Below are 18,452 nucleotides of genomic sequence, written 5' to 3'. Positions count from 1 at the left end.
AAATATGATAATGTAAGTGTCACAAGAGCAGCCTCAAATGCTCTAGCTCTTATCTTCTGCCCTGCAAGACCCGCGCGAATAGAGCCAGAAACGACTTGAAAAGATACGGCATGAAGAGAAGGGAAAGGTCACTAAATACCAAGCCCCGCTGCTCCCCCAGCGTCCCTCCGTACCCAGCTTCTCAAACCGGGAAAGCAAACGCTGCGCTGCTCAGACCCAATTAAATCCCCATTATTTTATTGTTCAAAATCCCCTTTCAGCCAGGCATTGTCTTCGCTGCAGACACATTTCAACAGCGTATTCTTTATGCTTCCTACAGCCATTTGTGAGCACAAGAGAAATATTTGGCTTTCTCTTTCTAAATTGTGCCTACAGATTGCTGAGTTATGTCTCTCAAACCTACCCTCTGCATATAAATCATTCCTTTGTTGAAGATACCGCCTATTTATAGAAGGCTACGGAATTAATACATGAAGACAACCAAAATGTTTTAAGTATGTCTAAAGTTACAGCTAAGCCCCACAAAAGCAAGATAACTTGAAGGTAGAGCAGATTTTTACCGACGATATTGGAGAGTATTAACTCCCAGGCCAAAACGTGAGTACTTCAAATCTCAATTTAAAAATCACAGTCAGTATTTATGGTACCACGTTATGGAAAACACTTCCAGCCTCATATCCGACTGCAAACACCTCCGCTTGAATCAAGTGAGTTGAAAGAGTTAACGGCAGGGTGTTTTGCACCCTGTGGTTGTCGCCCCTATCATAAATACGTTCATATTTCAGTACTGCTACAACGACACGCCAAGAGCAGCTTCCACTCTGCCCGCAGTGACCTGCGGCTGTGGAGCACCTCTGGGAAATCCCAGAAGCAGAGACCTGGGGCTTTGTGCCACCACTTCATTGTCTCATAGAATCATAGAATAGTTTGGGTGGGAAGGGACCTTTAAAAGCCCCCATGTTCCATCCCCCTGCCTCGGGCAGGGACATCTTCAACTAGACCAGGTTGATCGACCTGGCCTTGAATGTTTCCAGGGATGGGGCATCTCCCATCTCTCTGGGCAACCTGGGCCCGTGTCCCACCACCCTCGGTGTAAAAAAGTCTTCTTTGTATTTAGTTTAAATCTTTTAGTTTAAACTCTTTTAGTTTAAAGCCATTGTTCCTCGTCCTGTCACAACAGGCCCTGCTAAAAAGGGTCTGTCTCATGACAGAGCTTCTGCTGCCCCGTTGACACAACGCCGCTGCTGTTCAGTCTCTGCATCCCTTGTGCAGGGGACAGACCTGAGTTTTAAAATGTCCCCATGAACAAGCACCGACCACGACGTTTCCCATTTCTCCACCGTGCATTCACAAGAACTGGCAGCCTGGTGCACTCCCAGCTGCAGACAACTCTTTTCCAGGTCCCCAAAACAACATCTTCCAAAGCCCCAGCCCAGCCAGAGCATCCCTCAGCCCAGCGCAAAGCAGGACCGATGTCCCACATCATCCACGTGTGGATGGGGGCCACCAGCTCCTCTCTCCATCCTGGTGGAGAATGTGGTGCTCCAACCCTAAAGGCCACCCAGGATGGTCCCGGCCTGCACCACTTAAACAGCTTCTCTGAAACGCATCATTAGTGTCTGGTTTTAACGACCCCTTTGCAATATGGAGCAATTGTTTGTTCACTTCCATACCCACCTGTCAGGGAATGGTTACTTGGTTGATTTATTTTAATTAATACATTTTGGATAGTTCAGATTAGTGAACAGTTACGCTTCCACCAATGACTACAATACTTTTCTTTTTTTAAAAATTTAGTTGAAGAGTTTGCTTACATGTGATGGGACAGAGGAAAGAGAAGCTCAGAACAGGATCAAAAATTTGTTGAAGAGGAACAAAATTCCTGAAGACACACTGCAAATGGCTGACAGTAATTAACGAATCTCATCACCAACGCATGCTCTGAAGAAGGCAGTTACAAAGGTCGTGATTAGCAAGACTCAGTCTAGAACTGTAACCAGGCCAGCATGGGGCACAGAATATCGTTCACTTCCAGCTGTGCACAGGTGAAGTGAATTTTTAGAGGGTAACGCCTACCCCCTCCTTTGTAGATCGATATACTGGCAGGGTCTCTTTGAGCTGTAGTTTTAAATTACCCAAAACTTCGCTGATTGATTAGATCGGCTCCGATGGCCCCACCTGTCTCCAGGACCCATCTCTGACAACCCTCCCTCTTAGGATCACGGTGCCGTTGAGCATTTATTTCAGCTCTACCCTTCCTCGAGCTGAAATTACTTATGTTGCTCTTCCAACTGCAGAAATGTATTTCTCCTTCCTCCGACTGAAACGCTTATTTCCGAGACACGCACTCCGCACAGGCGTTAGCACCGTCCGTAACTAACGCACAGGGTCTCTCCTCTTCCTTCCATTTGTAACTCTGGCAAATCAATCAACACCTCCCACCCCTCTCCTCCTGATCTTAGCTTACCTCTATTCCTCTACCTCAGCTTACCAAGGTTCCTCCTCAAGAGGAACCTCCTAAATCCAACAACAACTCCGCCCGCCAAAACATCGAGGGGAAGCCATGGTAATAACTTCAAGATAGGTCTAATATGGGCTAACGCAGAGCAACACCTGCCTCTGCGTCAGGCGCAGCCACGGGATTCCCCACTTATCTCTGTCCTTCAGACCTGGCACATCGCTGGGCAAAGGCATATCTTCCTTCCTGAGCTCACCCAGCCTGACCTGCTGGCGCCGCGCCGCGTCCCCCATGGCTTGTGCACAACACCAATTTTGCAGGGGCAATGTTGTACAGGTTTTGACACCCCCGTGGCCACTGCTTGTCAAGACCCTTCTCAGATCTTCAACATGCACGCCTGGATGTCCCACCTGAACTCCCCTCTAGGGCCGCAGACAAACGGGTGTGCCTGGAGAAAGGCAAGCTGAAGTATTTCAGTACAAAGATGACGAATCCCAGTAACGTGCTTGCCTGGAACCACGAGACTGTGCAATTGCATGTTTGACACCCTGATTACACGGTCCTTATTTCTCGGCGAGCATTCCATCTGCTTGGGAGTAAATTCAGGAGTCGAACAGAGGGAGCACGGTAAGGACAGGAGGACAGGAGAGGCGACACAGTCACCAGCCCACCCACCCGAGCAGCACATGCTGGACCTCTTCGGCTGGGTAGGAGCCCTTTGTCCTCCTGAGCACTCAGCAGAGGAGGTGACACGTGCCACCAGGTCTGTCTGGCAGAAGGGCAGAGGGTGTTCGCACAGCTGGCAGTGGGAGGGAGACCCGCATCCCCGTCCATCCCACCCCGCAGGGCGGCGGAGAAAGAGCAATCCTTCCCATCTCAGCTGTCCATCGATTCACCAACGCCTCGCTGAGCACAGAAGACACAGCCCTAATGTTTACGCAATGTAATGACAGATACCGTTGGGTTTTTTAATTAAGAAAACCTCACACCAACGTGAACCTGTCCTTGGGAAGGGAGGACACACAGCTCCTCGCATGGAGAACTCCAGCAACTGGTGGGACCCTCCTTCCTTCCCCTTCTTGCCGCCTCCTTGTTTATAGGGGCCCCCCGTTTCTTCCTTTCTTAACATGTGCTTTAACCAGAGGTCTTCCGATAACATAATAACGTGCGTTTCCTTTTCTCTAAATATTTACCTTTCCGTTCCCCTGTCCCTGAAACACCACACACGGCTCCTCTCGATGAGCAGACTCTGCTCTGGGGAAGGAAAGCTAACTTGTGTATCTTTACAGCACCGCTTAAAGACTCGGAGCCTCGATATTTTTATTAATATACTGAGCGAGAGGTTCATCACAGCCTAATGCAGAGGGAGCCACAGTTAAACCATTATAAGCAATAATGAGATTACAAAGAATAAATTCTATATATTGCATAGAATAAATTCTATGTAAGAGCAGAATATACACGTGTATAGGTAAGATTACAGAATACAATATTTGAATATCTAGAGTATCAAATCCTCTCCGTATTTTACATTCTTACAGCATGCTGTATAGACCACACAGAATACCAGCAACTATAGCACCATGTAGATCACGCCATCCAATGACTTCATACCCTAATTCCAAGAGCGGACCTTTACCTACCCAAAGGGAAGCTGTTTCGGTGCAGTCTATCAAAGAGGGCCTGCGGTGGGACGCGCCTCCGAAGGTCCCTCACATCTCCCTCTGCCCCGACACCCCCAGATCAGAGCAGCGGCAGCGGCGCCAGCTCCGGCTGCTTATTAAAAATCCAACAGTAGTTGACAACAGACTTGAGAAACCACAGGGGTAACACCATGAAATCACCCGAGTGAAAAGACGTTTTAGTGACTCATTTTTTTTAAATTAAAATTGTTCCTACACACCTGATAACAAAAATAATGAAGCACAATACAAAATCTTCCATCCTTTTCACACGCCCCTTTCCCCCTAATTACTAGGCGTCGTGAGGCTGCGTTGTGAGATCAAAATCTCGTCAGGAAAGATCGAGGAAAAGCAAATATTCAGCAAGCACCGTGACAATTTTACAGCTTGAGGAACACGTACCTCCTTATCAATGCTTCTGTTCAGCAGCTGCTTTTTGCAAATGTAAAATCACACGCTTTCGAGGTCTTTTGCCCACCAGAACTGCCCTGATCCGGACAAAACCAAGTAATACTTACCAAATCCACGAATGACGGCGATTAGGTAAAAAATTAATATTTAACATCTTCCAAGATGATACTTCTCTTCTACTCGTCCGAAAATATTCAGTACATTTTCCGCTTATTCCAAACTTGTGTCTTTCTGAAGTTGTATCAGTGGCACGTAGATGTTTCCAGGAGTTTTTATTCTTTGTGATTACTTGTCAACTCCCATTGCAGGGTGGATGTCACTTTATATACGAATGCAAATGACTTGGCAATCAAAATGTGAGGGTGCCTGTGGAACAGCCTCTACGGACTCCCATATTTCTTCATTTATATCAGAAGAAAAAAAAATAAAAATCTATTTCTGGCAGAGCCCCGGCTGCAGTTTCCTGCTCTCATTTGTATAATCCCTTCCAGTGATCCTGAGACAGGGGGGAAAAAAAAAGCAAACCTTTTCCAAACTGGAGAAACATCCCCATTTTCCTGTTTATCCTTTCCAGGTCATATCCCTCCTTCATTCACCACCTTCGCAGATGAATCAAAGTTTCCCGACGCTGCAGAAGAACTCCGCTCCCGGGTCCCTCCTGCGTAACCCGCTGCGCACCGCGGATGCGAGGGATGAGGTCCCCGGGGTGACGGGGGCGCAGGCAGCTCCGGGGGGACCCCGGTCCCCTTCCAGGTGGGGGTTTACAGACCGGGAGGGAGCAGGTCTCTAAGCCCAAAGGCCTGGCTTATCCATCCCACCAAACTAGAAGAAACAGCAAAGCTTTTCGGAGGGTCGCAAGCTCCCTGCAAGGGGTCACTCTGCAGGAACGTGCTCCGCGTTACTCCTGTCGCTCGGGGACGGGTCTGTGTTTTCTGGACGGGATCCCTACTGCCTCGCCAGCCCTCCCTCCGCCTGCCCGCCCGGAGAAACGCTCTGCCTGCAGGAAAATCCTCCCAGCAGGTACGGCCGCAGCTGCAACTTCACCCGGAGCCTTTGAGGGAGAGCAGCTTCGCGTCTCTCCGCATAAAATGGAATTTTACAAGATTTACATCTAAATCCCGCCGCTGAACATCAAACCCAGCGCAGCTCCCTGGTGCACGGAGACGTCAGGGGGTGGCTGGTGGGATGACAGGCACCACAGAGCCGTGCAGGGAGCAGCTCCCGACACACGGGATGTGGGCTGCCCAGGGCTGGGCTGCCAGCCCCCCACCACGCACCGGGGCTGCCGCCGGCGCCGCTGCCAGGGCTGGGGACCGGGGAGGGGATGTAGGGACAAAGGGAGGGCTGGGTAAATGCAGGAGAATTGCTGCTTCCAGCGGCACCAGCGCAATGGTGCAGGAATGCTGAATGGGGACCTGCCCACGCATCGCTGCCCGGCAGCTCCTCCGTCTGCCCCAACGCGGGGGGGCAAGGACGGGGGTCACGCTAATGAGGCTGCGCTTCCTGCTGTTGGGGAAATGCATGGTTCAGTGTCAGGAAATGCACAGTATACAGGAGCAAATTTTCTGTTTACTGGATTTTTTTTTCCTCCCGGTGAAGTCTGGAGACATTTCACCTTGACAACCAAAAGGAAGGGATTTTATCATCAGCTGAAATCAAATGCATAAGCAAACACGTATAAATGGGCTTTCTATAGGTGACGGATAAATGGGCTTTCTATAGGTGATGTATAAATGGACTTTACATTTCATCAGTCATAAGTGATGAATAACAGCGCGTAACAGAAGCGATGCCCTGCCCGCAGAGAGGAGGGCACCCAAAGCAGCAGGAGGGGACGGCGTGGAGCCCAGCAGCCCAGGGCACGAGCCGGGGATCACACACCATGGCTCCAGGAGCATCCGTAAACCCAGACCTGAAACCTGCTGGACCACCCCGCCCTGCACTTAAGTCCAAACTGGAAAGGGGAACGAGTAACTGGCTTATTAATTAAGATCTGTCCGGGTGGTGAGCCCCTGGCCCAGGGTGCCCAGAGAAGCTGTGGCTGCCCCATCCCTGGAGGGGTTCAAGGCCAGGTTGGACGGGGCTTGGAGCAACCTGGGCTGCTGGGAGATGTCCCTGCCCAGGGCAGAGGCGGGGACTGGATGATTTTTAAGGTCCTTTCCAACCTAAACCATTCTGTGATTCTATAATCTTAAATCCAATTTCAAAATACGCAGGAAGGGGCAGAGTGGCAACGGCGTTACACGCCAAGTCACAACTCAACAGTTCGCACCAACATGGTCAAAGCTAAGAAAAAACCCAGGCTGGAAGAACTATGTGCTTCTCTTCTGTAACTCTTAGATAAAACATTAAACTATATTTTATCTTACTGACATTAAAAACATTTTATAAAAATGTAGGTATAAATCAAAAGTATAATAAAAAGTGAGTGTGCCTGTAAAAGGTGGAGTACGGATAATCCATACGCAAGCAGTTTGCGCCTCACGTTTGCCTTGCTGCTTCTCCACATTTGTCCATTTGTTTTGAAAGGAGCCAGTTTTACACACAGTGGCGAATAATTTTGCTTTCAAATCCGTGCAGACCACAGAATTATGCATCTTATATAAGAAAAAGGCCCACAAACATACACAGATGGAGTTAAATACACAGATACGCAGACATACGCGCATCTTCAACCCCAGCCTGCAGACTGTACCACTGGTGCGACAGGTAGCTGTACAAATGGCCACTTTTACACGCAGCCAGCAGAGACGTCAATTCTGCTGTTACTGCCTTCAAAAAAGGGAATTTGCTTTTTCAGGAGTGATGTTTATTATGCTGGAAATGCACGTTGGTTTGGACACAGTTGAAAACTCGGCTCAGAAGATACTGCAGGCATTTCTTATTGATTCAGGAATTCCTAGATCACTGTGCCCTCCGTTTCTTTTGTGAAGTAAAGCCCAGCGTCACAGGCTGCTTCTAGAGATGCTTGGCGCCTGCAGTCAGGCTCGCAAAACCCAGCATCTCAAACCCAGTGCTGCACCTCATGTGGTTTTCATAAATCAAAAACACTGTGTGGGAGAGTTAAATCCAGCAACTCCCCCCATGGGGCAGGCTGAAATTGAATTTGCTGTCAAATAAGAGAAATTCAGCTCACATAACGCGCTTAACCCAAGCCTCCGCGCCGTTCCCAATGGACGTGCCAACACTGTGGCCTCGGGGAGCACCAAACCGCTGTCACCCCCCAAAACCTCCCACCCCACCGCTCAACTGGCTTCTCATCAAGTCTGCACCCAGCAAGTGGAAAAGTCTCACGATTTATTTAAAAGACGGGTAGACGTAGTGCTTAGAGATACAGTTTAGATCAGTGAGGGCTTTTGTCAGAGTTAGGTTGATGGCCGGACTGGAGGATCTGAAAGGTCCCTTCCAACCTAGGCCATTCTATGATTCTGTGATTTCATGTGACTCAAAGAAATTCCTTTTTAATGTCCTCCTCTTACCCCACATACTCTGCCCTTTTAGCTTTTCCCCAGCTCTCAGGCTGGTACATTGAAGTACCACCAGGTTTAAACCGGCTGCGCCCTCCATCCCCCATCCCTGGGAAAAAACACCAGCGTGTCCCTCTCGACTAGAAACTGCCACGTTGGCCTTCAACATCATTCTCATTCTTCTTGGTGAAAAAGACAAAATGAATCCCTGCTAATTTGGCAACAGACATTTGCGTGCGCTATTGCTTCTTTTCCAGCCCACCACACCGAGATGCTGCGTTTGCTCTCCCTGCGCCCGTTTGTACGGTTTCTCCCTTCACGTTCCCAACCTTTCCCTTCACCGAGCATCCTGAACTTGATGTGGATAATTGCAGGGAACATGGCAGTAATCAAACGGTGGCTGGGTGGGAAGGATAATAAGTCATTCTCCTGTTTTTTTCTCCTATAGCTTCTCAGACAGTTGAATAATTACCCTCCACTAAAGACCCAAATGAAAGACTAGCAATTGCAGTATCAACACGACGTAAATGAATATAACTCTCAGGGCTATGATCAGAACCCACTTCTACCTCACTTCTGGGTCAAAGCACCGCTGAGTGCCCTGCCTCCTACTCCTACGCACTCCAAAAAAATCACCAAATTGTTCGTTTTGATCTTTATCCATTGGGTGCCACATGTACATACTTAATATGTTTATTAATTAGTGGATAAAAGGCCTTTGCAAGCCCTACTAATGAGTCCTAGTCCCAGCGGTCCATCCTGGCAGCCCCAGTGCCGATGTTCTGGAGGGGGACCTGGGGAAAGGTCAAATATTTGGTGAAAAATCGCACAAGGCTCTTCAAAAAAATTTGCTAGAAAACCAGCACGTAGCGTTTTTCCATGTTTTCCAGCAAAGTTACATAACGCAGCTATTGCGCAGCTCGCCCATCGTTATCCTGCTGGCTTGAAACACTCCAGGCCCTTCAGCACTTCGTTACCTTTATTCCCTCAATCAACAGCAGGTTGCTGTGACGGCTCAGGAATGTTCTCTGTCCTCGAAAGGCACAGACACAGCAGCCTGCAAAAAAATCAGCTGATGTTTTGGATATCTTGAGGCAAACCAGACGCGCCGGCAGACTGGTAAAAATACGCGCATTTGATGCTATCTCTTGCCGGATTAAAGGCCGTATATCGATGCAAGAGCATATTGGGGGTTTCACCCCAGATAAATAAATAAAATACTAAACGTGTTTAGAAGAATATTTCGTCTTCCTCCTCATTGTTCATAGCGGAATAATCAGGATAACATGCAAACTTCCTAGCTTATAATCAAAAAGCATGAAAACCACTCAGAACCGAACTTCTGCTCTAACGCTCCTGCCCGGTGTTTTATTAGCTGTTTTGCAGAGCGGTACCAACCCTTTCGCAAATGTTTATATTGTTGGGGGTTTTTTTGTCACATGCCGCTGCCACAGGCTGCTTTGGGGAGTACAAAGCTCTCTATTGATTTGGAAGGGATGCGATTGCTTGTGCACCAAACCCGCCGCTCGGCCAGGCAGAAGCTTTTCATTCATTCTTTCTTTCTGGCCACACCGAGTCATAATGATGAAATACTCATTTGCAATTCAAATTCCCTTCTTTCTCTTAAATAGGCCGCCGAGGAACCGACCCAAGAGCTGCAGGAACATTACCTTATCAACCACTGAAATATCACCAACCAATACTGAAAAATATACTTATTTAAGAAACGCAACCATAAATCTGTCATGGTTCAGGCTGGGCTGGCCTCAAAGCAGGACAAAAACATATACCCATTCAAAATAATCAGCTCATTAAACATAATTTTAAGATAATCTATTTTTCTTGAAGTTTGGAGTTCTCTTCACCAAATAATAAGCTATACCTGCTGGAAGCTGACTTGAAACCTGCAGGTGATTTGGTGTGCCAGGAAACTACCAGCTCCAAAACCCCACCTGGATCTCTTGCAGAGTCTTCTGCAAAACGCGTACGCCAAAGACCTCGCAGGAAGACAAGCCTAAGAGAAGCCAAGTGTTGGACCGCAGGAAGTAGCAAGCATCGTTACAGGTACGTGTTCATCAGGGATAAACTCACAGAAATCTCTTGCCAATGCAGATGACTCCGTTTAATTGTCAACTCAAGTCTCCAAGGCTGGTTTTTCCTCGCTCTGACGCTGGTGCAGCCCCTACACTGGTGCGACGGGTGTTCACAAGGTGCTGAACGTGAGAGATGGGCTCCCTCTCATCGTCTTACACTCACGTTAAACTCGATCTGTGGAGCTCTGGACAATACAGGCAGGAGGTGGCACAAGCACTTTCTGTTTTCCAAAACTGGTACCATTAAAAGTCATTTGGCATCAGGAAACTTCAGCTTCTGGAGCGATGCTGTCAATATACACCAAATCTCTCCTACACAAATGCAAAAACAAAGTGCCCTCCCGGACGATTCATCTTTTCAAAACAGATACATCACCTTCACCTTTCTCACCAACACCTTCCTTCCCCTCTTTCCCTCTTCCCATAAATAAAACGGTATTTTCAAACGGGTAACATTCAAGCCAAGCAACTTAACGTGGAAGAGGAGGCATTTCAAAGCAAACCATTTACACAAAAGGGGCTGAATTTAGATTGGATATCAGGAAAAATTTCTTTGCTGAAAGGCTTGCCAAGCACTGGCCCAGGCTGCCCAGGGCAGTGGTGGAGTTGCCATCCCTGGGGGTACTTAAAAGCTGGGCAGACGCGGTGCTGAGGGACACGGGGTAGTGGTGGACTTGGCAGTGTTGGGTTGATGGTTGGACTCGATGATCTTAAAGGTCTCTCCCCATCAAAACGATTCCATGATTCTAAATCCGAGAGATCGTGTTTGCCTTCAGAACAAAGCGCGGCCTTTTCCCTCAGAGAAACCCCCAAACCTCTCTGCCCGCTGCCGCCAGCACCGCCCCGGGCGCAGAGCGACGCGTGGGGCATCCCCTCCTGCACTGCAGGCTCTGGCACCATCCCACAGGACCCGGCGCCCCGCGAGCCACCTACGACGCACCAGACTCATATAGGTAAGTGGGAAAAAGTCAGAAAAAGCCTGTACAGGAAACAGAGGAAATGGAAAAAAAAAAAAGGAAAAAAAAAAAACCAAAACAGAAAATCAGCTTGCTGATACTCAATCCACCCTGCAACTTCCCAGTAAACGGTTCTGAAAAGTTTCCAACAGAAAATAACATAATGAATCAACAACGGCAGCTGGTTTGTGAATACCGAGCGCCACGTTCTTCATAACCATCTCCAAGGGGTCTCAGTACCGACTTAGCTTGCCATTAATTAGTGGGAGAGTTTTTCTCTATTTTATGTCAACAGCATATACGATGACATCTTTAGAATGCACATTTTTGGTGAGAGCACACCAGAACCTCAGTGCTGGGAATGTGCTGCTATACAGAAGGAGTGCAAGCACGGAGCAGGTTTCCAGCTGGATTATATTTGGAGCTACAGTTTTACCGCATCTTTAGGGAGCTTTAATTTTATGTTCCACTTTGGCTACTTCCAACCTCTACAGCTTTCGCAAACCCATTTGCGGAAGAGGTGCTGCAGGGGATGCGCGTTCCCGCCACAGCGCGCGGGGCGACTAAACCAAACCCGAGGACCATTTATCCGAGGGAAACAGAAACGACCACACATTTTTCAAAAGGAGCTTTATGCCTCGGATGGAATGTATTTGCTCTTGAGGCTCTACTTCTTTGGAGACAGAGTTGCCCTATTACCTGGGTTAGGGAAGAAACACGCCGATGGCTGCTTTCTGGATGAAATTAAATGAAGTGAAAAAGTGCTGTAATCCCTTGCACATCAGAATATCATCACCTGTAGGCAGACTAATAATCAGAGATGAGGCATCTCAGAGTAGTCGGGCGGTAACGTATTGAGCATTGTGAGGCTTCCCAAGCTTTCCAAGCCGTGACTCTGGGTCCCCCCTCCATCGGTGAAGCCATCTGGAAAAGCAGATGCCGAACCAACGCCCAACGCCGGCGCGTTCTTCCATCTTCCCACTCCCTGCCGCAGGCCGGGAAGAAAATCCAAGCCCCACACCAGGCTGGACGTCTTCTGGATGAGTAACAAACCCCCAGAAACACCGCCCGGGCTCTGACGTGGCCCTGGCGTTTTCCGACTCGAGCATCTAAAGCTGGACTCAAATTTAGGTACCTACGTAAAGGACTGGATTTCTAGACGCGATACAGCAGGAGGAGCAGGGTGGCGGGTGGGAAGATGCTCCGCAGCAACGAGCTTTGCTGGCTTCCCTAGACCTCACCTACAGCACCGATTTCTACGTGAAAAAAATAATTGCCTCTTTAACATAGGTCATAATATTATGACTTATAACCCTCAACGCTGCTTTTTTTTTTTTGAGGGGGGTGTATCTTCAACCCTTTAAGCTGTAGTTTTCGTGAGCATTAGCTTTCATATCTCCTTGACTGAAGAAGGGGTATTTTTACATGATGGCATTTTGCGTTAAAACAAGCAGATGACAATTTCGGAGTGCAGTACTTAAGGAGCTATTTCCTGACAGGAGACGAGGGAAAGCAGCAGCTTCCTCAGGCACTCAGATTGCTCCTTTCTGCTCTCTCCCGTAATGTTAACTCCCCCATCATGCTCTCAATTTCCTTTGAGTACAAATCCATCTGCGTGAAAAATATTTTAAAATATTTTCTATTACATCTGATTTCATGACAAGGAAGAAGCTCCAGAGCAGACAGGGAAATGCAATCACATCCTCCATCTCTTTCCTCACTTGCAAGCAAGACTTTCACATCCACCACTGGCCATGATGATCCCAAGTGAACCTCACGAGGAGGGGCTTCCAAATCGTTGCAAATTGACCATTTAGCACTTTTTTGGAGATGAAATGGCCATCAGCAGCTCCTGAGAGCAGGCTGGTCCCAGCACAGCCACTCTCCCCCACACCCAGCTCCAGGCGCCACATCCTCACCGCAGTCAAACAGAAAGAGGGAACACGGGCACTGTGCGCCGTCCAGAAACCACGTGCAACCAAGTAGGGGCAGGTCAGAGAGGATGATCTCACCTACGAGTCGAGGGACAAGGCTCTTCATCTACCTTCTACAGATCTTACAGTCCCTGGTTTTCACTCTGAAGACGACAATACAGTATCTTAAACCCTGAAAAGTAGGGAATCCGGAGTTTCTCAGACCCCTTCTGAAAACTAAAAAAAGCTAAGACAATATTGCAAAACTTACCAATGTTAAGATTTTGTTGAATACATCATTTCCTTGGCATATTGAAACTTAGAATCACAGAACCATGGAATTGTCTAGGTTGGAAGGGACCCTTAAGATCATCAAGTCCAACTGTTAACCCAGCACTGCCCAAAGCCCCACCACCCCGTGTCCCTCAGCACCACGTCTGCCCGGCTTTTCAATCCCTCCAGGGATGGCGACTCCACCACTGCCCTGGGCAGCCTGGGCCAAGGCTTGACAACCCTTTCCATGAAGAAATTTTTCCTAATATCCATCCTAACCCCCCCTGGTGCAACTGGAGGCGGGTTCCTCTTGTCCTAGACTTCCCTCTCAATGATATTTCTGTAACAAAGAAGTAGCTTATATTGACAATAGTTATTTTTTCATATTGAAATCACTCTCATTTTAACTTCCAGCAGCAGAATAACATGCATTCCTCTATGCATTCATCCAAGCTAGAAGACTTTGGCATGCTAAAACTCTGAAAAATCAGAACAATAATAATTTTTAAATAATTTGAATCCAATGAATGTGCCATCATTATAGCAGAACATTTCCCAGAGTTAGCTATACAAACTAAGTCATGCTTTGTCACTAAATGCCTGTCAGAGAGCGCAGCACGCTGTGAAATACAGACAGCACATGGCAATGATTCCCTCTGAACCAGGTCCAAGGCGGGTGAGCTCCAGGGTGGCTTAGACCTGCTGTGGGTACTTCTACCTCATCTCGTGCTCCTGGCACCGCTGGACTCCGGTTTTAAATCTCCTTCACCTGAGGGCATGACAGAAGTGGTGGTGGTTTGTTGAGCGCAGGACATTTTTTGCTATATTGGCTGAATTGCAGTCTCTGTTCCTGGTTCTCTGCTGTGGGGAGACCCCCCTGCAGCGCTGCCTCCAGCCCTGGGGCACCAACAGCAGAAGGACACGGAGCTGTTGGAGCGGGGCCAGAGGAGGCCCCGGAGATGCTGGGAGGGCTGGAGCCCCTCTGCTGGGAGGACAGGCTGAGAGAGCTGGGGGGGTTCAGCCTGGAGAAGAGAAGGCTCCGGGGAGACCCTCCAGCCCCTTTTCCAGGCCCTAAAGGGGCTCCAGGAAAGCTGGGGAGGGACTCTGGAGCAGGGAGGGGAGCCATGGGACGAGGGGGAAGGGTTTTACACTGCAAGAGGGGAGACTGAGATGAGATGTGAGGCAGAAATTGTTGGCTGTGAGGGCGGTGAGCCCCTGGCCCAGGTTGCCCAGAGAAGCTGTGGCTGCCCCATCCCTGGAGGGGTTCAAGGCCAGGTTGGACGGGGCTTGGAGCAACCTGGGCTGGTGGGAGGTGTCCCTGCCCAGGGCAGGGGGTGCCACTGGATAAGCTTTAAGGTCCCTTCCAACCCAAACCATGCTGTGATTCTGTGATTGTATGATAAAATTGCAAAGCCTTAAGCACAGGTGACCACGGGAACCCCAGACAAATCCTTCAGTGGCCAAGCAAGGTGAAAATGAGAAAATATTAACCCTAGTTTAACAAGATTGTTTGCGAACACGAAGAAACATGCTCGGAAGCTATATCAAGGAGATAACAGCTTCATGTCCACAACATTTACTGGTTTTATACAATCCTCAACTTTTACAAATTCTCGTGCTATCCTGTGGCCTTTAAACTAATGCACGTGCGAGGCAGACGGATAGTTAAACATCCATCCGAACACTTTTCCATTGGGATCGCCCTGCAAAGAGATCTCAAATGCAGTGCAGCATCAACACCGATGGGCTGAAATGGGGTTGAATAAAAATGATGTGCCCTTTGCAAACCTGCTCTTCCTGTGTATTTAGCAACACATCTTGTCACTTACGTGGCTAACTCTTGTATTTTGTTCTCACTGAGTACACAGCACCATTATTCTCATGGCACATACATCAGGAATCCATCTCTCTCATCTTCCCTGGTGGGAAACCAGCTTTGCGGAACAGAAACGTAAAGAAACGTGGACATAAAGAAGCACACGGGAAGGGAAAGGACTTCTTCAAGTCATTTTTCTTTTTTTATTTTCTAAGTTTACTGCCCGGGTTGAACTTAATTAGAGAACAGGTATACCCAGACAGAATTTGAGGGAATATCTGCTTTTGCTCCAGGCAGAGCACTTTCAAAGACAGCGTCATGAGGATGGGCTTCACGGGAGCACGCGTACCCGCCTGTCATTTGGAGGTGCATGTCGCAGTACAGAAAGCGTTTGCCCAGATAACGCTCCTTTTCCTGCCATTATTACCAGCAGTGGGAAAGCATCTAACTCCCAGGGCACGGCAGCCTCGGGCGATGCCAGTGCGTGTTACAGCACCCACACGCCTCTCTCCCGCCATCGTTGGAAGCGCCGCTTCTCCCAGGGGATTAGACTCGGGATTTAACAATCCCCAAAGCGTTGCTCTCTCTGAACTAGGTGAAATTTCCGAGTTTTGCTTTGCAGGAAACTGGGGATCTCGCTTTTCAAGAGTGAGAGCTCTGTCAAAGCCCCACAGAAAACATACAGCTATTTTACTGAACTTGGGCATTATAACAACATTTTGAAAAAGAAATGACATTGCACGTAATGTAATACATACATAACATATTAATTTCAAATAGATAAAGCTGATTAATCTGGCTTGATGGTGCCGTTGAACACTGTAGATAGAAACAAACAGTTTCTAAAGACACCAGGGCTAAAATGAGGTGTTTCAGCCCTGTCTAGTCCGGGACCTGGTAAGAAGGACAGCTTTGCTCTGCACAAAGTCTCTCGGCAAAGAGGTGCCCTTAGAAGAGCCTTTCCCACCGTCTTCAGTCCTGTTTTCTACGGGCTGCTCTTGCCTCACTTTCTGGATGACCCATGGTATATGATGAAAAAATACGATTCCCAGAACAGATTTCGTGAAGAGGTTTAAGTCCTTCGAGAGAGTTACTCATGCATCTCAGAATAGTCCACGTCGCAGCCTAGCTTCGTGAGTGTATATATTTAACTGTTAGTCCTTATCACTTACGTTCCCTCCCCTCTAAATATCACTATCTCAGGAACAGGGAGAAGGCACGCTCTTCTTACATGTTTCCATGTAAAAAACCCACACACACATACACAAAAAAACCCCCAACTTTTGGACTTTGGCATCTGGACTCTCTCCAATTTATTTGCCCATTGCTACCATTTCCAACCCATTTTTTACTGCTCCCATTTCCCTGACAAAACCAAATTTCCAAGAAAAGGGCAAGAAATCGGGAAGCATCTCCCCCCTGCACTCCTCGGCCCTTTTTCACATCGCCTGTGCTAAAGGCAGACTTTTGTGCACCTGACAGCAGCAACACATAAACCCGCCAAAAATATGTCTACCTAAACTATGTTGACTTTCTTTATCTAATATGGAAAACAAAAGCCACACGTAAAAGTAGAGCTGCAATATAAAACAGTGGGTGTATTATTTTAACTGTAAAGGATGCTCCTATAGCACTGCATATTCTTTGAGGAGCAATTATGACACCTGCACAAAAGAAACCCCGCGGAGCCGGGGTGACAAAGCCTGAGACGCCAGAATTAGGATGCTGACACTACACGGCTTTTTTCAGGCACCCAAACAGCGATTTGAGAAACACACTCCCAGTTTCAGGAGAACACGAAGCCAGATGTTTTTAGAAAAAGGCTCCGCACAGGCCGCCGTTACCTCCCGACACTTTTCTCTCCCAGGAGCCTAGTTATGGCATTTTCTTACAGGAAACATTTGATGCAAGGCAAGTGCAGTGCATTTGTTTCCTTGGAAACAAACCCTTTCAACCTCCATCGCACACAATCTTAAGCAAAAGAAAACTCTGCAATTAGGCCCAAGGTCTAGCTATTTTGAGCCAGCAAGATGTTAAATCGCAACTATTTTATTAGCAATAGAACAGAATGAAAACCCACTTATCTCAATTATTGGAGTAGCAAGTCTTCATATCGACCAAAACAATAAACCCATTGAATTACGCTGAGAAATATAACTGCTTGCCCATTTAAAAGAATTTGGTAGATTTGGATTTAGCTGTAGTCTGCAGCAGGATTAAAAGAAAACCTTGAAGTGACAAACCCGAAACAATCAAGAGGTAACATTTATTCATTTAGGAGCCTTTAAGAACTTGAATGGCCATCAAGGTGCTGCTGTTAGCCCAGTTGTAAACAACATTTGGCCACAAAGGCTGAAGGACTGTCACTACCACCACCTGCCTCTACCTTGGCAGTACTTTCCTCTATCATTAGCACCAACTTGTAGCCAAATACTGTTTGCTCTACAATAAACTACTGTATAAAACTCAACATAATGTTGCTTGATTGATCGGATTAGCTGTAAAGTTTTTGTAGTCTGGAGTAAAAAGCTTTCTCACACCCCAGGAAGATGCTGGACCAGCGGAGATCCACTCGTACAAGTGTCAGCAAGAGCTTGGTTGCTTCAGCCAGCGGGATCAAGAAACACGCGTGTCCTGGTCTTCACAATGTCCACTTTCCAAATCTTTATATCCATAAATATAAAGACATGGCCTCAAGTTGCACCAGGGGAGGTTTTGGATGGATATCAGGAAAAATTTCTTCATGGAAAGGGTTGTCAAGCATTGGCCCAGGCTGCCCAGGGCAGTGGTGGAGTCGCCGTCCCTGGAGGGATTGAAAAGCCGGGCAGACGTGGTGCTGAGGGACACGGGGTGGTGGGGCTTTGGGCAGTGCTGGGTTGAAGGTTGGACTCGATGATCTTAAATGTTTTTTCCAACTGAAATTATTCTATTCTGTGCTATAACTGTCCAGGAGCCAGAATACAGAAAGGCTCAAAGAGTCAACTGCTCTGGCTGTTCGCCGGCACGACCTTCCCCAGCAGAACCGAAGGTAAACGCCTGCATGTGCTCTGCAGCCCCAGCGCTGCGCTCCCAGCAGACCCAGCCACAACGGGAAAACAGCTCAAGAATCAAAATCCTGACGTCAGAGAGAGTAGCTGGATCCTTTCAGGAGAAATATAAATATGGCCTGAGGAACTTGGTTAAAAGGAACTGGGTAGTTTAGTTTAAAATAGAGCGGACGATTCTGTTCTGCCTACGATTCAATGTTTTTCCCATAGAAAATCTCTATATTGTTTCAATTAAAAAGATGCCAATTGAATTCGACAAAAAAAAATAATCTGAAAATATACATGGAAAAGACTTGTGTTAAATTCTACTGTGAAATTGATATTTTTTCCTAAAAA

General features: G+C 47.7%; 1 protein-coding gene across 6 annotated transcripts in view; it reads right to left on the bottom strand.

The window, feature by feature from the left end:
- Positions 1-18,452, bottom strand: part of PDE4B (phosphodiesterase 4B) — a 219,712-nt gene that overhangs the window by 91,666 nt on the left and 109,594 nt on the right. The window contains exon 1 of one of the 6 annotated variants that reach the window (XM_074598313.1): positions 4,659-6,984. The exons of the other annotated variants lie outside the window; for them this stretch is intronic. Coding sequence (XP_074454414.1) covers positions 4,659-4,705 — 47 coding nt within the window. The 5' untranslated portion in view covers positions 4,706-6,984. Of the gene's footprint in view, positions 1-4,658; positions 6,985-18,452 lie in introns of those variants that run through there. 6 annotated transcript variants of the gene reach the window in all.

The sequence above is a fragment of the Larus michahellis genome, chromosome 8 (assembly GCF_964199755.1).
Source record: "Larus michahellis chromosome 8, bLarMic1.1, whole genome shotgun sequence".
In the NCBI taxonomy this organism is placed as follows: Eukaryota; Metazoa; Chordata; class Aves; order Charadriiformes; family Laridae; genus Larus; species Larus michahellis.
The sequence above is the reverse complement of the archived record's forward strand: the minus strand, read 5'-3'. Positions and strand labels throughout refer to the sequence as shown.